This window comes from Pinus tabuliformis, chromosome 2_1, assembly GCF_031772625.1.
Source record: "Pinus tabuliformis cultivar Carrire ecotype Pingquan chromosome 2_1, CPIR1, whole genome shotgun sequence".
Lineage (NCBI taxonomy): Eukaryota > Viridiplantae > Streptophyta > Pinopsida > Pinales > Pinaceae > Pinus > Pinus tabuliformis.
Genome location: NC_142299.1, coordinates 26,867,062 through 26,889,231, shown reverse-complemented (window position 1 = coordinate 26,889,231; position 22,170 = coordinate 26,867,062). Strand labels below are relative to the sequence as shown.

The 22,170-nt window shown below is 40.7% G+C and overlaps 1 protein-coding gene across 2 annotated transcripts in view; it reads right to left on the bottom strand.

Moving 5' to 3' along the window:
* Positions 1–16,231: 16,231 nt before the first annotated feature.
* The window catches only part of LOC149198616 (histone deacetylase 19-like), a 63,737-nt gene continuing 57,798 nt past the window's right edge, over positions 16,232–22,170 (bottom strand). For both annotated transcript variants that reach the window (XM_089402086.1, XM_089402085.1), the window contains one exon: positions 16,232–16,767. In XM_089402086.1, coding sequence (XP_089258212.1) covers positions 16,723–16,767 — 45 coding nt within the window. In that variant the 3' untranslated portion in view covers positions 16,232–16,722. The remainder of the gene's footprint in view (positions 16,768–22,170) is intronic.

Genomic DNA, 22,170 nt, shown 5'->3' with positions numbered 1-22,170 from the left:
AGCAAAAGCATAGAGTAAAGAAGATTTCGATGAATACAACAACAATGAGAACTCTGGGGGTTGCAATGAGAGGGGTTAAGGGTTTTGCTTTAGGGTTTGTGTAGCTGGTTACCATGGCGGGGCGCGGAGGAGGGAGGTTTGCTCCCTCCCACAGTCAACTGGTTGCGGACAGAAACAAGGGAGTTGGTTCCCATTGTTTCAAGAAACTAGCGGAGGTGGCAACAGAGGTTACGAATAAAGAAAAATCGGAAACCATCGGACCTCAAGAACAGGAAGAGATCCAGGAGGAAGCTTGTAAGGAGAAGAGGACAGAGGGTAGCAGTCAGAAAGTTGCTTCCATGAATACATCAAGGACATGTAAAGCCAAGGTGACCACTATTCCTCGAGTCGTCTTAAGTGACCCAGCGCTGCAGGTGCACATAGAACACATGGCAGAATATGTTATTATCTGTAAATTTATTAGGATCTCGCTGACAGAGAAGGCATTACAAGCATGGATAAGGAACCACTGGAAACCAAAGGGGAAAATAGACCTTCACCTAGGGTCCAAGGGTTTCTTCACGGCGGTGTTCACAAGCTTAGAGGACAAAGACAGAGTGTTCGAGGGAGGACCCTATTTTTACATGTCTGCAGGTCTTTACATGAGACCATGGGTAATGAACTTTGTCCCAGAACGAGAAACTTTCACCTCGGTGCCGGTATGGATAAGACTCTACTCCCTTCCTTTAGATTATTGGTTGTCGGAGTCTCTAAAGGCTATCGGTAACAAGCTAGGGCATTTTATAAAAATCTCAGATACTACTCTAAGAGGAAAATATACCTCCTTCGCCCAGATATGTGTGGAAATGGACTTATCTGGGGCACTTCTGGATGCAATCATTTTGGAAGTGTATGACAAGGAATGGGTGCAGGCGGTAGATTATGAACACGTCCCGTTTAGGTGTCGTAAGTGCCATGAACATGGGCACCTATACAGGGACTTCCCATTGAACAAGCTGGAAAACAACACGAAAGCCCCTACAGGCAAGGATCCCGAAGGTTTTACTAAGGTTGGGGGTAAAGGGAGAGGAGGTAAGAGGTACCAAAAGAAAGGCACTAAAGACAGACAATCAAACCATAATAGTTTCAAGATCTTAGAAGAAGAAGTAGAAATCAATGGGACAAACCAGGTATCGGAGAATAATCCCAATGAGAAGGAAAGGGATGCTAACATGGAGGATATACCAGAAAACAGAAAACAAATGGATGATGTGCCAAGCATGATGGAGCTCAGTAGGGACCATGAGATGACCCCTAGTGAGGCAGGAATGGAAGACCACGAACTGCAGGAGATTCTAGAGAGAGAGAATTTAGATCTAGAAAATTTTCTGGAACAGGGAATCACCAAAGGGGTTGACTCTCTGCCTAAAGAGGATTTTGACAGGGTTCAACAGCTCTTCCTCTGGAGAGCACAAACCAAGTGCTCTGGAGTCAAAAGAAACCATGATAGCCAGGAGAATAGGGGAGTGAAAACGATGGAGGATACATCGATGACTTCTTCAAAGAACCCGGGTAGGAAAAGGGGAAGGAAAAAACAGAATGAGTTGTTGTCCGAATGTGGGAAACTTATGATTAACTCAGGTAAGATGAAGGATCTTACCAGTTACTCCTTTACAAACCTTTCTTAATGAAGCTTACAACCTGGAACATAAGGGGTCTACGAAGTAGAAGGAAACAAAGAAATTTTAGTAGTCAAATAAAATAAAATAAAATAGTCAAATAAAATAAAATAAAAAATAGATATGATTTTTATTCAGGAAACCAAATGTTCGATAGACAAGATCAGAGAAATACACAACAAGTGGTTAATCAAGTATGAGTATCTAGAGGTTAAAGTAGATAACTCGGCGGGGGGGATTCTCACTCTATGGGATCCTCAAAAACTTGGAATCTTGGATGCTGAAGCTTCTAGGAATTATCTATCGATGGTGATTCAACCGTTGGGGGATAAGGAGATCTACATGATCACTAATGTCTATGGCCCTCAAAAACTAGAAGACAAACTAAAGCTTCTCACCTCCCTTGAGGAACTTAGGGAGAGACATCCTGATATGCCCTGGATTCTGGCAGGGGATTTCAATATGATTAGATCTCTTATAGAGAAAAAAGGTGGTACAAGGAAACTAGGCAGGGACTCCATTGCCTTCCAGACCTTCATGAATAACATGGGGCTAGTGGACACAGAAACAACAAATGGCATATTTACTTGGAATAATAAGAGAGGAGGGGCTTCTCAGGTTGCCTCTAAGTTGGACAGATTCATAATCTCAGAGGAACTCCTTATCACAGGCCTTGATATTTCAGCTTTAATCCTTCCCTTTGGAGGCTCGGACCACTGGCCTGTGCAGCTGGAAGCTTCTTTTATGGGAACACCGAGGAACAGACCTTTCAGGTTTGAAAATATCTGGCTCTCTCACCCTAATTTCACCAGAAATATTGACAAATGGTGGACGGAAGAAAGGCCCGTTCAAGGCACCAAAATGTTCATACTACAGCAGAGGCTAAAACATGTCAAATCAAGGCTTAAAGATTGGAGAAAACAAGAGTTTGGAAATATTTTTAAAGCCAAAAAAGAAGTTGAGCAAAAAATACAGGAGATTAATCGGATCAACATCTCAGAGGGTTTTACTGAGGAAAGGAAAATTCAAGCTTAATGTCTTCAGAACGAATGGGAAGATCGGTGTATGCAAGAGGAGATTTTATGGAGACAGAAATCGAGGGTGCAGTGGATCAGAGAAGGAGAAAAAAACACAATGATCCAGGTGGATGTTGGTGGCCACCCACCTATCCCATTTGGACCCCCACAACTGTCTCTTTTAGCTTTTTCAGTTTCCTAAATTGTAGCACAGTTTACTATTTTTAGCAGTTTTTCGGGTCCTGAACTTCCGAAGCCGTTTTGAGGCCCTAAACGACGTTTTTTTGGGATTCTGGGGCCTCCCAAAGTGGTAGTACTCGGATAGATCTTTCTAACGAGCTATCGTACGCGTCAAACGGAGATCGTATGCCAAAGTTACGACCCCGGGAAATTGATGTACCAATTTACCCAAACGAGGCCCACAATTTGGCGTTTCATCTTCTAGGGCTAGATTTCGGGATGTGAAGGGTTTTCCATTGTTTCTCAACAATAAATAGGCCTTCGAGCCTCATTGTAATACAATTTTAGAACAGTTCAGAGGCATGTAGCCATCACATCTCTTCTCAGAGATAAGCTACCATCGCCCTAGCTGGTTTATTTCCATTTCTGGTTGTAAGCATATTTCAGTATTTTCCAGTAATGAAATGAAGTATTATTTCCGCTGCATCTTTGTGTATATGGTTATCGCATCTCTGTATTTATGGTTATCTCTGTAATCTATTGCGTTCCTGTTTAAATCCGGATCAGTGGTATCAGAGCGGTCTGCTTTTTCTCTGTTTTTCTTTGCATGTCCCCAACGAGGTCGGGATATAAGGAGTTAGGGCTTGAACTGGTCGAACCTTTACAAGACCAGCCTCGCAAATCTCGACGGCCTCCCATGGCGGATGAGAAGAAAGACGAGGGGGCAGGAGATCCTATCAAAATCTTGCTCGAAGAAGCGCTTGAGCGGCAAAGGAACGCGATGATGGATAGCTTTTCGCAGATCCTTCAGCGGCTACCCAGAGGCGACGCATCGGCTTCCAACAGCGACTCTGGAAATGCCACACCCTTCAAGGTACAAGTTAATTTTGAAATCCCCATCTTCGAGGGTCAAATAGACGCAGATGCCGTAGATAAATGGTTAAATCTGCTAGATGGGCATTTTTCTGTTCATGAATTTTCAAGTCGGGAAAATATTGTTTTTGCCCTTCTCAAAGCAGCCCCCCACGTCAAGGACTGGTGGGAAACCTACTGCGAGCAGAAGGATGAAAGTACAGGCTCACTATTTTCAGCCACACCCACTTGGAATGACTTCCGGGATGCCATCAAGGAGCAGTACTACCCTGTCGGAAGCTATGAGGACAAATACATCAAATGGACCACACTGCGGCAGGGACGAGATCAAGATGTGCCAGAGTTCACAAACATTTTTCATACCCTTCGCACACAGTTGGGTATCAAAGATTCTGAGCTGCATCTGGTACTCAAATACCGTGGCTGCCTGCACAAATACATCCAGGAAGAGATGGTGTTCTTGAACATCTCCTCACTCGGCACAGCATACCGATACGCTGTCAAAATCGAGCAAAAGTTCAAACAGAAGAAGCGAGACTTTGGATCTGCAAATCCGAAGCCCAAAGGACAAAGCCAAGGCGGGGCAGCCCAAGACAACCCGCCGAAGTTGCAAGAAAAGAACAATACCACGAAGCCGAAGAAGGACACAGGAAAGTGGTGTGAGTTCCACAAGAGTCCCACTCATAACACAAGTGAGTGTCGGACCAAGCAGTCGCTGGTGGCCGAGTTGAAGGCTTCCGAATCAGATGCATGTTCCGACCCTGAGCCAGAACCCGACAAGGGGAATGGCAAAGGGAAGCAGATCATTGATGCGGATCCCAGCGCCACTGTTGCCACTGCCAAGATCCAGAAAGATGAGCCCGAAAATCCAGAGGAAGGGGAGCGTCTTTTCCACTCACAGATGTGGGTGAAGGGTTCGTCGCTACAATTCATTGTCGACAGTGGCAGCCAAAAGAACCTTGTTTCAGCAGAGGTCGTGAAGCGGTTGGGCCTACCGACTACACCACACCCACAGCCGTACAGTATCGGGTGGCTTCATGAAGGACGAGATCTCAAAGTTCGCCAGCAGTGCCGCCTTCCCTACAGCATCAAGCCCTTCACAGACGAGGTATTGTGTGATGTTACACCTCTGGATGTTTGTGATGTATTATTAGGCCAACCATACTTGTGGAGGCGACATGCTGTGTATGAGTCCAGGCCTCGTGCTGTCATTATTTCTTTGAATAATTCATTATACAGGATACCAGAGGTAGCCCCACCTACTGCCACATCTTTGATCACTACCAAAAAAGGCAGCAAGCTCATCTCCCAGACTAGGAAATTCATCTGTCTGGTTCACTCCCAAAGTAAGGGGAAGATCGTTGCTACATCCATGACCCCTACAAAGGTTTCCTCCACGCAGCAGCAGCAGCAAAGGGATACGGTCATGACAGAACACAGGAACAACTTCTCCTCACCCACAAGGGTACCACATAAGTTTCAGGTGGGTAACAAATTTTGGTTACATCTGCAGAAAGAACGCCTTACAAGAGCCCATCAGAAGCTCTGACCACTCCGACATGGTCCTTACACCAGTACCAAGGCTACGGGCAACAATGCTTCGAAGCACAACATTCCTCCATTCCTTGGCTTGCATCGAGTGTTCAATGTGGACCGTCGTCGACCATGCTTCCCACCATTTCTGGTCACATCAGAGAGTGCAGAACAGCTCACTAGAGACCCGGCTCAGCAGAAGCTTCATCATCTCAAGGAGGAACTCAACGCAATGGGGACCATTGCTTCCTAAGGGGGGAGGAATGATCCAGGTGGATGTTGCTGGCCACCCACCTATCCCATTTGGACCCCCACAACTGTCTCTTTTAGCTTTTTCAGTTTCCTAAATTGTAGCACAGTTTACTATTTTTAGCAATTTTTCGGGTCCTGAACTTCCGGAGCCGTTTTGAGGCCCTAAACGACGTTTTTTTGGGATTCTGGGGCAACATGGGTCCATGGATCAATGTTGCCTCCCAAAGTGGTAGTACTCGGATAGATCTTTCTAACGAGCTATCGTACGCGTCAAACGGAGATCGTATGCCAAAGTTACGACCCCGGGAAATTGATGTACCAATTTACCCAAACGGGGCCCACAATTTGGCGTTTCATCTTCTAGGGCTAGATTTCGGGATGTGAAGGGTTTTCCATTGTTTCTCAACAATAAATAGGCCTTCGAGCCTCATTATAATACAATTTTAGAATAGTTCAGAGGCATGTAGCCATCACATCTCTTCTCAGAGATAAGCTACCATCGCCCTAGCTGGTTTATTTCCATTTCTGGTTGTAAGCATATTTCAGTATTTTCCAGTAATGAAATGAAGTATTATTTCCGCTGCATCTTTGTGTATATGGTTATCGCATCTCTGTATTTATGGTTATCTCTGTAATCTATTGCGTTCCTGTTTAAATCCGGATCACACAAAGTTTTTTCATAGATCAACCTTGGATCAGAGATCCCATAACAGAATATCCAAGCTTAAATATTCTCAAGGGAAAGAGCTTGTCTCTCACACAAGATAGAATCTGTCCTAGTGCAACACTTCCTTAGCATTGCAAAGGAGCCTCAAGTTGACAGATCACGGTTCATCAACAAATTCACAAAGTTCATTCCTAAGCTTGTAACCAAGGAAGACAATCATAATCTTAACAGGTCAGTGTCGGAGGAGGAGGTTAGTAAAGTTATCAATGAGATGCAAAATGGGAAAGCTCCGGGCCCTGATGGGTTCAATGTGGATTTCTTCAAAGCTTGTTGGAAAACTATCAAACAAGATATCCTTGAAGTTGTGGAAGACTCTAGGAGATCCAAAACTATTTTGAAAGCTCTTAATGCCTCTTTCATAGCTTTGATTCCAAAGCAGGAAAAAGCTATGACACCGGACAGATTCAGACCCATAGCCTTATGTAATGTGGTGTACAAAATTATCTCCAAAGTGATCGCTAACAGACTCAAGCCTCTTCTTCCGGATCTTGTTTCAGAGGAACAAACTGGTTTTGTGGAAGGAAGACAGATTCTCAACAACATCATACAAGCTCACGAGGTGGTACACTCTCTTAAGAGCAAGAAGCAAGCTGGTATGATCATGCAACTGGACCTAGCGAAAGCTTATGATAAGCTAAGTTGGGCGTACATCAAGGAAGTGCTAAGAGCTTATGGCTTCGACCACAACTGGATAAGATGGGTTATGGCCCTTGTATCCACGGCTAGCTTCTCAATTCTGCTTAATGGCTCTCCATCTAGAACCTTTACTCCCTCTAGGGGTCTCAGACAAGGGGATCCGCTCTCCCCCTTCCTCTTTGTTCTCATGATGGAAGGACTAGGCAGAGCGATCAAAATGGAAAATTCTGAAGGAAGAATCCAGGGTCTGAAACTTACCCCGGAGGGGGATGCATCCACTCATCAACAATTTGTGGATGATACAATGCTGCAGGGCATTCCTACGGTCAAGGAAGCCAGAGCTTTCAAACAAATACTGAACGACTTTGCTATGGCGGCTGGTACAGAGGTAAGCCTTGACAAATCAAAGGTTTTTTTTTCAATACTGACATTGCTATTCAGAGGAACCTCACCAGAATTCTTGGGTTTCAAAGGGCTCAGTTACCTTCCAAGTACCTTGGAATGCCTCTCACTGACAAACCTCTGAGTAAGGGAGTGTGGGAACCGGTCACCAATAAACTTCAGGATAAATTCAAGAAATGGCCATGCAGGTCTTTGAACTTGGCAAGGTGCCTTGTGCTTACTAAGGTTGTCCTGCAGGCTATACCCATATTCATGTTTTCAGTTCTCCCTGCTCCCAAAGGTGTCATACAACAAATCAAAAGTATTCAAAGATATTTTCTTTGGGGCAAAGGGGAAGAGAAAAAGAAGTGGGCGTTGGTAGCATGGGACAAGCTCTGCAAACCTAAGGCCTATGGAGGTTTGGGGCTTCATGACCCTGAAATCCTAAGCAGAGTTTCAGGAGCAAAATTGTGGTGGAGGTGGCTCAAGGAATCGACTACTCCTTGGGCCAAGCTTTGGAAGCAGAAATATAGAGGTAATTGGCAGGAGAGGGATCATATTAGAATGTCAGGGCTCATCAAGGGCTCCCACATATGGAACCTTGCTTGGGAGAATAGAGGCATTGTCTAGAGGCATAGTTTTTGGGAGATCAGAGCTGGTAACCTTGCTCGGTTTTGGGAGGATAATTGGCAACAGGAACCAAATCTGTTTAGAGAAGAACTAACCACTCTCAAAAATGGCACCGATAACAAAGGTTTACTCATGGTAAGTGACTTCTCGGAGCAGGAAAGGGACAATGAAAAATGGCGAATATGGAAGAATCATGGATACAGTGAAGAGAGACCTTTGAAAGCCCCAGCAGACTCCCTTGCTAGTGACTTGGAGAAGAGGAAGATTTTAGTGTCTTCCTCGTCTGACCAACTGAGATGGGGTTGAAACACTGAAGGTACTTTTAACCTCAAAGAAGCTAAATGCATTGCCATAGGTTTTGATTATCCAAACCCTGACCAGGTTTGGAATAACATTTGGAAGAACTCGCAGTGGATGAAAGTCAAGTTATTCATGTGGTTAGTGCACCAAAAGAAAATTCTCACTTGGGAGAATCTTCTGAAGAGGGGTTTTGTTGGCCCATCCAAATGCCATCTATGTGGCTTACAGGAAGAAACGATGGAGCATTTACTAAACCTCTGCACCTTCACCTCTACCTTGTGGGATTGGACGGCCTCAATCTTCAGGCAAACTGACAGAGACAGACTCGGCATCACCAACACCTTGAAGAATTGGAGGAAAGACTTCTCCGGTAATGAAATCATTAACAAGGCTTGGACTTTGCTTCCAGGCTTTATTATATGGTATGTTTGGAAAGAACGCCATGGCAGGATTTTCAAGAAAAAAAAAAGGCTCAACCCAGAACATCATTGCCCAAATTCTAAGACAGATCAAAGATACAGTAAGAGCCATTTTGTGGAAAATTCCCAAGGACCCCCCTTCAGCGCAGGAGGCTCGCATTCTGAGGCAATTGGATCTCCACTCTCTGGTTCCCCTTGGAACTGTTAAGGGAGGGAGTAAAACAACTACTGGTAAAGATTTCTGGCAGCCTCCTCCTCATGGATTTTTGAAGATCAATATAGACGAGGCCTCTAAGGGCAACCCAGGGATGGCTGGTTTTGGAGGTGTCATAAGGGATGAACAGGGGAGCATAAAGGACATCTTCCATAGTCATCTGGGGACTGCCACAAATAACATGGCGGAGCTAATGGCCTTAGAACAATGCCTGGAAAGCCTGATTGAGTTAAATTTACACAATGCCATCATTGAAGCTGACTCAGAATTGGTCATTAATGCAGCCAAGAAAATGTGTAATGGAACGACACCTGGAAAAGTGTCGAAACACTGGAGGCTCTCGCAAGTCTTTCAGCGTATTCATTCCCACTTGCGAACCCTGAGAACCATCAGTTTTGTTCATGTGCGAAGGAAAGAAAATTTTTTAGCTGATCGGCTGGCGAATGAAGGCGTGATGTGCAAGGAGAGCCATATCTAGTATGACAGGGATTCTATACCCTCTGGTAAACTGAGGGACGATTGTTATCGACAGGCAGCAAAAGACATGGAGTACTTCCAGATCATGGAAAATAAGCAGGAGGGAGACTAGTGGGTGTGGGCAAGCGCGTGAGTCCTGGAACCTGGATGAAGTGCTGGCATGATTCCTAACCATCAATCCTATCGTAAATACTTTCGCCTTAGCCAACTATGGAAGTTAAGGACGTGTTAAACAATGTGCTTGTTGAAGGGCCACAGACCATAGGTTTTGTTGGCCTTCGACATCGAATGGATATCGGGTTCAATTTTGATCGGAGGTTAAGGGGTTGAGCGGACCCAATATCTTTTTAGACCAAGGCTATAATCTAGATCGGGTCCGGATAGCGGATAATTACCGCGTATGTTTCTGAAGCGATATATTGTGGACCGTCAGATATAAAGGGTTTAGATCAACGGTGTAGGATCAACATGCAACTCGGTTGATCAAAGTGAGTATCCACTGTCCGATTAAAGTTAGCTCGACGTGGATCTCAAGAGTTCGCGGTTGATCGAAGCAAGTATCTGCTGTCCGATCAGAGGCTAGATCAACGATGGATCTTGGTATTTATCGGTGATCGGAGTGAGTATCTATCGTCTGATTGAAAGGTCGATCGACGATGGGGTTAGTTGGTTAAGATTTGGGGAGATTGAGTAGAAAGACTTGAAGGAGAAGAATTGCGGAGTGAGTAGCAGTCTGTTCACTTAGGATTTTTTCCCAGGGGGTTGTTGTGGTTATGTATGTAAGGTTTTGGGTTCTGCTAACCCGGTTGTTTGTTGTTTTCTCAACCAGTCTGTCTTTGGTTGGTCTTTACAATTGTAAAGACGTGTACAATATGTAATCTTTGTTCGGTTAATTGAAGGTTCCACTCTTACTTGACCAAAAAAAAACTATAGCCTACGGGGTCGACATTACACAATCACCTTTACAAGGTTAGATACAGAGTGGTCCTGTAAATCATGACCCCTAATAGATCTACATCCAAAAAGTCAGCATACCACCCTAAGACATAAGGATACCCATCAAGGCAAGGAGTTACCACCAACCATGGGGATGTCAGCAGTACCATAAAACCAAACACCATGGAAATGAAGCTAAGAAGACTTGCCATGATTGTCCACATATTGGGGATCTAAGACACACTCTCACATAAAGATCATCCCACAAGGCTTCACAGGTCTAAAGACTTGCATTTTCGAGACTTAAAATGGTGATGCCAAAAATGAATCTTTGCATATATGTACCCTTGTTGAAAGATGGGTGTCACTTCCCTTACCTCCAAGACAAGATTCAAAAGGATGTAAGTGTAAAATATTTAGTTAACGATTACTACTAATGATTATCACCAAAAAGGCAATGTTGGTGGGATTTTGTGAGATGCATTCTCATGGAGTCTTTTGGAATTACCAACAGCTTCTATTTTGCAATTGATATCACCCTCCATCCAAAATTTTAGCGAAGATGAAGATACCACAAAATCATTTCTCCAAAACATATATAAAAGGAAAGAACAAAAACAAATTATATTAATGTAATAAAAAAATATTTTTGGAGACATAACAGAGAGGTAATAAGTTAATAACCCCTTCTGTATTTCATTATAAAATTGTATCTTAAACCCTTTGTATCATATTGTATTTTCCCTAGCATTTTCTGCTTATAGAATATCTGCCCCATATAATCTTGTGCGTTGTGCGAAATTAATCTAAACTTAACACTAATACAGAGTTGATATATTTATTGTCCTAATGCTCAACAATAAGTTCCAATATATTTGCAGTTAGATCTCAATGCTTAACACTAAGTCCGTATAAACTCGGAGCTGATATTCTACCCAGAGTAATGTGCCAACGTGTACGTTGTGTTAAGAACTCATTTGTTTGCGAGTTTCTTTTGCAATAACCAATTCATTATGTGCATATGACAAGGCACTGGAGTTGTGGACGTGCTATTTTGAAATTTTCTACTACGTGACTCTATCTCAGAGATGAAAAAAATATCATCGATGGACGTTGTAAAGCCTACCAGGTTTCTAATTTTGTGTAAAAAATTGTGTTATAAGAATCATAAATTTGAACTGAACTGATTCTTTAAACCAGTGGATTCAAACCGAAGCAATTCTTTTAAACAATGAATTTGAAATCAAACCAATTCTCTGAACCATTGGATTAGAACCAGATCGACTGTTCAGACAGTTCAAGGAGCGGAGATACAAGGGAAAAAGTGTTCGTTGGGAACAATTTAGGGGCTAAAAAACTCCAATCATCAAATAAGGTGTTGGTAAATCTCAAAATTAACTTAAATTTTAGCACTAAATGTGAAATTGACTCTCATTTAGACTGGACTGTTTGATGATGAAATCAAACCCATCAAAACTCACACGGAGAAGATAGAAAGGGGAGTGTTTTTGTTGTTCAGCTTATTTCACAGTTTTTACATTTCAGGTTATGTGCAACAGAGAGCTATCTCATTTGCTCCTTGCCTCTTTCACTGGAAATTGCAGAATTTTAAGATTGAAACCTAGCAGAGGAATAAGTTTATCAATGGTGTCCATTTGGAAACCTAAAGCTGTCCAATGGTACCAACTGGTTTAAAACATCAAATTGCAGCAATGGTTGAAGCAATTAACCAATAAGCCAGACTTCAGAAGAGTGATGTAGTCATTGATTACAGTGATGATTTTTATTTTTGGGTTGTAGAGAAAATTTAAAATTACTGAACTCGGCTGAGTCTGTCAAATAAACTAGACTTGCAATTCAAAACTTATATTTCAATGTATTTTTGCAATTCACAGATTTGGTATCTACTTTTTGGATTTACATAGGCCTGCACAAATCTATATCTTTCATGAAAATTTCAATATTTCAAATACTTTTCAACCCATTTTTTATTAGAGAAACTCGACCTGGTATTGGTGACTCATGGTATGACTTATGGAGCTCATGGTATTACATGTAGTTAAAGCAGTTGAAGGGCTTGGGAATTCTCCATTGTATTAAGGCTCACTTGGCCGTTGTGATTTAGCCAAGGTTAATAATAGATGTATTATTTGTTGCTTTTTCCCGGAAGTTTTCCAGGGTAAATCATGGTGCATATGGTTAATGTTCTGAATCCTAACACGTGATATCAGATCCGAAGGTGATATCAGATCCGAAGGTGAATGGAGGGACGTAGACGTAAAGCCTGGTAAAAATGCAAAGTGCGTCTTTGGAGAAAAAGATGAAGCAAGATTGGTTGTTAAAGGTGTTGGGTAATGTCAAGCCAAGGCTAGATGGGTGCAGCTGGTGATGTGCGGGCATCCAAAGGGCCTACAGAATGAAAGCAAAGGAGAATACGGACACTGCCACCAGCTCGGACAACAACTCAATCTCAGAGAACGAGTCGAGCACAGCAGGACAAGTAGGAGGCAGTGACAGCGAAGGAGAATGGCAGTTGAAGAGGAGTACGAAGTGGCACCTTCCTGCTCCGCAATGTTCCAAGAAGAGAGGAGGGGCCTAGATCTGGATATTAAATCTGATCTTTGTGAGTCCGAAGGAGATTGAGGAAATTGGAGATATCGTTTCTGATAGAAAGTGATATACCTGACATAAACTCTGTCAAGACAGACAACCATCGTCTAACTCAAGAGAAACAAATTCGTTGCCTGTAGAACGGTCTCTGCAAAATTTGATCCCAAGAACTTGCCGCCACAAGGTCTTGTGTTAACAACGTTGGTATTTCAAATCGTGTAGGGTTTTCGTTGTAGTGGGTTCTTTTAATTATCATCATTATGAGTATTAGTGTTCTCACCATCATGAATTTGTTGTTGTAGTGGGCTCTTTTAATTATCATCGTTATGAGTATTGGGGCTCTCACAGTCACGATTTTGTTGAGGCAGGCAATCAGATTACATGGCCCCACTGCGATGGTGGATTCATTCGTGCAACGCAACCTCTATCAATACAAACTTGACCGTTTGGCATCCATTACGCTAAAACGCTTTCGATATGAGGACGATACCCTTATTCATGGAGGGATCAGCGGAAGACTCTCCAAGAGGATCAAGAGTATCCGTTCAAAGAAATGGAATGAAGCTGTGGGGAGTCATTGCGGAGGTGACTATTAAGGATCTGTTCACAAGCCTCCCTGGTGGCCTACGTGGTATTGTCACAGTTGATTCCCTACCTCCCTCGAGGAGGTCTGAGTGTGCTGAACCAGTTAGAGATAGATGAAGTAAGAGCCGAGGCAGATATCTTGTTTGAGTTCAGTAAATGAAATGTGCGAAAATGAGAGTACCTCATGCACAAAGGACGATGCCAACGGGCTGCGAATGGAAGCAGCGTTGTGAATGGCGTAGTAACACGATTGCGTTGGAGCATAACTGTGAAGAGGTCCAGGTATCAGTCAAAAGAAACCCTTGCTGTTTTGACACCGAAAGGCTGTCAACTAGGAGGCCAGTGACGATCTAACCCAAATTGGTCTTTTTTGAAAGACAGGTGGGAGGTGTGAAAGATATATCTACCCACGTTGAGAATGATGAGCATGAAAGCACAGGAATAAGGAACCGCGAACAAACCACATGTGGGATGCCTTCAAGGCTAGCAAGGATTGAGGTCAGAATGCGAAGAACCTCAAGGCCGTTGGGAATGAGAGAGGCTTGCTCTACGGTTCAGTGTGTGTGGAGCAAAATGATGGGTGTGGATTGTTGCCCATGAACACCGAATCAATATGTTGGTTATGATGAAAAAGGCACAGGGTTTGGAGCAGTGTTACTTGGGAGCCGGAGCAAAAGCGGGGAGTGGGAGTGACATTTTCAGAAGCTCTTCCCATTTGGGAGCAAATCCCGGAGAGTTTTATATATATATATATATATATATATTGTGATACATATATGTCAACAAAAATATGTAAAATAATGAATTAGATATAAAAAACATAAAAAAACATAGATTGAACCAGATAACAACAATCATCTAGAAGCTATAATCTTCATCAACCACGCCCACAAGTTAGTAACATAGTAACATACAACATATTGAGTCTCATGATTCGCCCACAAGTTAGTAACATAGTAACATACAACATATTGAGTCTCATGATTCAATCTTAAAGTTTCAAGTTTTCAAAATTCAATATATAACATTTATCATTATTGATCACCAAAGTTGTACTTGTAACCTAAGTGTAACCATTACAACAAATAATATCTAACATGAAACGAAATGTTATAAAATGAAATGAAATGAAACAACTTTCAATTTTCATGAAGCATCATATTCATAATTCATTACTAATGAGTTATAATTGCCAACTTCAAACTTAAATTGTCATATATTGTTTAAAAAAAGATCATAATAAATATGAAAGAGTCAATAGTTATAAAAACTACTAGAAACTAGAAAAGAGAAGTAAATCTATTATCTATTTCTTATACTTGGGCCTCTTGCCACCACGAAAAATGTCTAATTTTTTAGTCTTGTTGGAAAATCAGGGACTTTGTCATTAATATCACCCTCTAAGCATTAATATCCAGAGGTATCTTTGTCATTACCTCTATATCTCTATAGGGATCTTTGTCATTAATATCACCCTCTAAGCATTAACATAAGATAGAAAAAGCATAGCATGTCAAGTCAAAATTTTGTTTGAGTGATGCATACATTTTTAGGAGGGTCATGATAGAGGAGTTCGACAACCAATGTCACTAACATCAAGGTACATAGAGATATTGGTGTTCTTGATTAAATACGAGTTCCATGCCCTAATACATGACAAAATTCAATGGAAACATTGCAATCCTGAAATCTTGAAAAAAATGAAGTGCTGGATTTTGAATGAAATCTAAAATTCTACTTTCTCCATATGAAATCCAATGACGTCGGAACCACTTTCAAATATCCCGAGTCATTTCATGGTAATGTTAAAAATTTAAGTAAAAAGATAAAAATAAAGATTAAGGAGAATGTCATTTTTACTTTAAGAATTTAACATTACCATGAATAGCATATCAATACTAGGGCCTACACTTGATCATTAAACTGCCCCACTCAAAAATTATTTGTTTCTTTCAAAAAAAAAATGCATTTTGAACATTACTACAAAAAATAAAATTGCAGAAAAGACAAAACGCTCCCAAAATAACAGAGAGCGAAAAAAAAATTTAGGGAGCGTGCTCCCGACCCACTCCGCCCAGAGCGCGGATTGGGCGCACTCCCCCGCAACACTGGTTTGGAGTGTGCGAAAAAAAAGGATGCACACAAAGTGTTTGACGGAATAGTTCCATAAATGATGGTTTCATTTCCATTAAATGATGGCTTCATTAGTGAGATGAAGCCATGGAAATCAGCTTTGGAGAGGAGAGCACGAGGCTCAAAGCATGTGAAGGTGAGAGGATGGCACATTAAAAGAAAAGAAAAAAAGAAAAACAAAACAAAACAAAATTATGGAGATGAAAAATTTGCAAGTAAATGGGCATACGACTTTACAGTCCTAGTAGTCGTGCCCCAATAAATCACTGGTAAAGTCTGGATGTAGAGCTAGGTGATATAGGGGAGCATGTGGTAATATGAGGAAGCATGAGGAAGCATGGCAGATAGGACAACAGGTGAGATTCTCAAATACCCTGACGTTGATTCTCAGTCCTGACTCCTATGGTAAAGCAACGACAGCATTTTCTGCATTGAGAAGGATTTTTATACTCCGTAACTTTCTGTACAGTGTATAATAATAAAATCTATTTTTTTCCGAGCAAAATTGAAATAAAAATTTGACATCCTCCAGACCACACGAACACAATCAACTATGAACTACAAAATGAATCTGTTTTCGTTCAATATATAGGCCTAAATACTAGATCGATCGACTTTGAATCATCTGTAACTTCTCAGTTTCTGAAAACAGATTTATAGAGAGTAACATCTGAGATTTGAACTTTGGAAAGATATATTTATGCGACCATAAACATTCGCCAAGGCGGCATATAAATTAGAATCATTTAAAGATCGAAGAAAAAATTTATGCTTAGTAATTTAAATACATGCATCATATGGTGAAAAAAGCTTTATATTTATGTTTGTACTATGCCACTTGTGGATTTCTACGTAACTGAGTCGTCTTAAATGACCAATTAACGTACATCTCAAAGCCCAGACGGAATGGTAAAACATTATGGGGAATTTGATTCAATAAAACTGACAAAATTTTATTATTATCTGCTTTCTTTATGTACACAATAGCCTTGAAGTCTATGAAGATAGAAGTACAATTCCATCTGACTGGAAATTAGAGAATTAGAAATGACCATTTGAAATTTCCATTCCCGGTAGCTCTTTGGCTTCCGGAGAAAAATAATCTTCTTGGAATTATGCAAATGATATGAAACTCCTGCTTATTTCCTCCATAATATACCTTTTATCCAGCTTCACCCAATGGCCACTTTGCACCATCGTTCTCATTCTGCAGTCACGCAAAACACTAAATAAATTAAACTAGTGAACAACACTATATATATATACTCAAATAGAAAAGAACTCAAGCTTTAAGTTGGAATTTGAAAACGTTCAGCCAGAAAATCGTTCGATAGGAAGCAATGCAAGGTAAGCCCACAGGACTAACAGTTTTACACCCAATTGACAATATTCAAGCAAAAATGGGATGAACACTACAGTGTTTAATATTAAAAAGAATTATATGAAGATCATATACATTAAAAGTCAATAAATGATTATAGAGGGCCAAAACAGGGTACTTGCCATTTATCTGATGTAAACAATGTTGAATTGTTTACGTTAACAATGTTTACGTCTATTCTGTTCGTAGTACTCAAATGATAAAGATGTCATTGGCATTCATTTCACCCATCATCAGATCAAGCAATTCGGTCTGAAATCTCAAGCTAATTAGACCTTACATTTTAGAGTATATCCACACGTGCGAGGAAGTCTACAAGGGTTTTTTTGACTATAGTTCAATCTTCTTGAAGGGCTTATTAATACAGTGACTTGGATCATCTATACATCTGTTTTGTTATCTCCTTGTGTGGCCAAAACACAATTGCAGAGAGGTTCACTATCCTTTTGTGACATAATTCTGAAGATGACCGAGGGTTTTTTGGGTGTACCTTCTCAACAGTTCGTTGGTGATTACAGTCGGAGATTCGGCCTTCTATTACAGATCAGCTTATTTGGACAGAGTTGAATCTCTCTCTTATTTCGTGCAGAATTTGTTTGGGTGTCTCATTGTTGGTTATTTTGGATTTGTTGGGACATTCACATGTACTATTGATGGACAGAATCCCTCTCTCATAAGGAAAGAATTTTGGGTTTTCCTCTAGTGGGCTTTGCCCTGGCTGTGAGCCTAATCTTGGTGTCTCTTGTGCCTTGCTTATTGTTCATTGTCTACTGTGATCTCTATTTAGTATTCACTGCTCTTGTTGAAGAATTGTTGGTTGAAGTTTTTCATGTATAGCTACTTGTTGACTAAAATATAAAGAAGAAGCAATTTGCATCAATAGAAGTAGTTATCAATTGTGAAAAACTATTCCAGTCATTACAACATTAGAATTTCAACATGGTATCAGAACTTTGGTGAAGGAAAAAAGCAAAGAATCATCTTGAAGATCACCTCCTCCTCCCTCTCCAAATAGAAGAGATAAAAAAGATCTATCCAATATTCAATGCTTTCATTGTCAAGCTTATGGTCATTATCAAACTCAAATTGAAGAGATGACTATAAAAGGGATGATGATCGTAAAAGAAGTAGAACACTGTGAAAATTCATAATCCTCAAAGAACCCCTACTGCAGCAAATTTGAACATACTTCACCTACTTGATTTTTTAACATACATTAACCAAGTTATTCTTCTGAATACTGAAGCAAATTACTTTTGCAGCCTACACTAATTAAATACTTGATTTGCATGAAACAGGAAATAGAGCAAAGAACAAGATACATAGGACACACTTATTTTTGGACACAATAGTCCCCAGAAAAACCCAATGCAGGAAAACCAGTGCAGCAATTCTGAGGGTTTATTATTATGCAGGAGAAATGTCTAAATACAAATCTAGGATGCTCAGCTAGCAATCCTTTACAAAGAAAACACTGGCGGAAAATCTGAGTGAGTTTTACCTCACTTCACCCAACAGAATTCCAACTGATCCAGCACAAGACTGGCTAACCCCGGTTATTTCTGCGTTGACCCTGATTAGGCTTTGCATCAGCGCTGCGTCAACTTCTCTGCCCTCTGAGTCAGCTCGCCCAGCTGTTTCGGCATTTCCCGGCTATTCCAATTTTTCCGACAGTTTTGGATTCTGCGTGACAAACAGCGTTTTAGCTCTGCACTAGCCCTTTTGGCTCTGCGTCAGGACTGCGTAGGCCTAGACTGACCCAGCATCAGCGTTTCCCGGCTATTGTGTTGCCTCTCTGCAAGCTCTCTTAGACTCTCTGTCAATATTCTCCGGAAAGTCCTCCCGGATTCTCACTGCCCCTCTGCTGTTGAATGATCACTTAGTTCAAATTTCTCAACTTCCTAACCCCAAAAATCGAACTCCAGATCAATTCTCTCTCTCTCTCTCTCTCTCTCTCTCTCTGTTTCCAAATGAACCCCAAGCCTCCATTTTATACTTTTCTTGTTGAGTCTTTAACGACCGAGATTAAGTCTCTAATCAACGACTAAGATTAAAACATGACTTGATCCGCCTTCAGATCATTCTCACCCATATTTTGATTAACACCCATTAATATTATATTTTCCTAAGTTTAGATTTAAGAACCTCGTTAAAAATATTAATTATTTTAATAAAATACAATCCGGGTGGAATTTCACCAAATGGTTTTTGGGTTTTTTAGAACTCATGTGTGTTAGCCTCTCCACCAATTTTCAAGGCTAGAGCACTTCCGATGCTACCAAAAACTAACAAAGACATCATGCATCTGTTGTTGATCTAGATGAGCCATCTTCAAAAAAGAGGCATAGAAGAAGTGATTATGAATCTGAACACTCATTTATTTGCGCTTTTACAGGTTCTATTGAAAATCATGATGAGATTTGGCTTGTGGACAATGGTGCATCTAGGCACATGACTAGAAATCGTGATTATCTATCTAAATTACTTGAAAATAAGTTCTCTCAAAAGGTAGAGCTTGGAGACAATGGCAAATATGAAGTCAAGGGCATTGGTACGTCATCTTTTCAATTGGAATCCAGAGGTAATGTATCCATTAACAATATTTTATATGTTCATGGTTTAAAGAAGAATTTGTTGTCCATATCTTCTCTTGAAGACAAAGGGTATAGAGTTGCTTTTGTTGATGGACAAGTCCTAGTATGGAAGAAAAATTCATCTTTTGAATCTGCTAAAGTTATTGGGGTACAAATTGGAGGACTATATCATCTCCTTGGGCGTTATTTCCAAGCTCTCTTCCACAACACTATAGAACTTAGTGAGATTTGGCATAGAAGGTATGTACATATGCACTACAAGGCTTTGCGAAGATTGAAAGATTTTGTTAAGGGCATACCTAAACTTAAGACTGATAATGATGGAGTATGCAAATGATGTGCCCTTGGAAAAAATGTTAAAGGAAGATGCACTAGCAGTTATAGTAGATCCAATGGAATTTGGATCTTATACATTTGGATGTCTATGGGCCCATGCCTGACAAAACATTGGGTGGATGTTCATATTATGCATCTTTTATTGATGTCTATTATCGCAAAACTTGGATTTATCTTCTCAAGAACAAGGATCAAGCGTTTGAGAAGTTTTGTGAATTCAAAGCACATGTTGAAAGTGCCACAGGAAGAAGAATCAAGACTCTAAGCTCCGACAACGGTGGGGAATATATATCAAATGAATTGATTGATTTCTGTAGGGATGCTAGAATTAAGAGGGAGTTGATAGTTCTCTACTACCTCAAGCAAAATGGAACTGCAGAAAGAAAGAATAGAACTATAATGGAAGTTGTAAAACCAATGCTTCATGATCAAGAGTTGTCGATGTTTCTTTGGAGTGAAGTGGCAAGGACTATCGTCTATGTTCAAAACAGAGGCCCACATTGAGTCTTGGATTATAAGACTCCCAAAGAAGACTTTATAGGTGAGAGTCTGAATGTTGAACATTTAATAATTCTTGGTTGTCTAGTTTTTGTTCATGTACCCAAAGAGAAAAGGACAAAGTTGGAACCATCCAGGAAGAGAGGTACCTTTGTTGGATACAGTAAGAATTCAAAGGCCTTTAGGGTCTATATTCTAGGGCATCAGCATCATTCAATATTTATTTCAAGCGTTTGAAAAGTTTATCTCAAGAACAAGGATCAAGCGTTTGAAAAGTTTCGTGAATTCAAAGCACAAGTTGAAAATGCGACAAGAAGAAGAATCGAGACTCTAAGGTCCGACAACAACGGGGAATATGTATCAAATGAATTGATTGATTTCTGCAGGGAAGCTGGAATTAAGAGGGAGCTGATAGTTCCCTACTACCTCAAGCAAAATGGAACTGCAGAAATAAAGAATAGAACTATAATGGAAGTTGTAAAAGCAATGCTTCATGATCAAGAGTGTTGGCATTATGATACAGGTGTTGTCCTTGATGGCAACTCACTCAGATGAAAGATCACAGTGCAGCAGGTCAACAGCAAAGAATTACAGATCAGACTCCAAAGAATGAAGAAAGAGAGGTATATGCAAGTTCACCTTGTCCAAGTTGCGTATACACGCAGGTTTACTGAACAAAATGAGCATATACATACACACACACTTTCACAGAAGGAAAAGCGCGTATATCTTGGAAAACCAAAGTTTTTGGTCCAAGGTATTTCTTGGTCCAAGGTATTTGACCCAAGGTAATTGGTCTGAGGTATTTGGTCCAAGGTATTGGTCCTGGTGGAAGAGTGGAGCTTTCTGTAGGCTAGCACCTACGTACTAGTAAACATATTGGCTAGTACAAGAGCTAGGGGGTTGTAGCTCCCCTCCAGTAGTAGCTGGAGAACGAGAGAAGGTTTAGCCTTCTGTGGGTGGGTGTTTGCGTACTGATATGAATCTGCACCAGTACAAGATTGTAAACAGATTTTCTTATTATTAAAAGAAGACAGAGACGACAGCAGCAAGCGGTTTTTACTCACATTGGGTTTCCACCTTGTATCTTGGTGTTCATGTGTGTTGCTTATGTGTGATGCTTTATTCTGCTTTTACTGCACTATCTAATAAATCTCCGATATACCAATTTAAGCTCAATACACGATAAATTGTCTAAATCAAAAGTTCTCTGCATATACGTTGGTTGTTTTAAGTATAGTCGCGTGTACACGCTAGTTCACTTCACTGAAGTAGCGTATACAAATCTGTTTGGGAAATAAAATTATAGATCTAATAATACTGATTCACCCCCCTCTCAGTATTATTTCCAACAATTGGTATCAGAGCAGGTCCTTTAGAAGAAGCTTGATCGATTGAAGAGAGATCCATCAACATGAATAATCAAAAAAGCGTGGAATCCATCAGACCGCCAATCTTAGATGGGAGCAACTTTGTTTATTGGAAAATAAGAAGCACAGCCTATCTACAATCACTTGGAACGAATGTCTGGGAAATTTTGGAAGGAGGATATACATTTCCAACAGCAATTCCTACAGATACGGCAAGTAAAAAGCAATATGAAACCAATGCCAAAGCTGTCAATATATTATTGAGAAGTCTGTCACAATCAGAGTTTGTCAAAGTCATGCAGCTCAAATCAGCCAAAGAAATATGGGACAAAATCGTTCTGAGCTACGAAAGAGACTCTCAAGTAAAACGTGTTAATTTTCAAACTCTAAGAATTCAGTATGAAACTCTTAAGATGCACAGTGATGAAAGT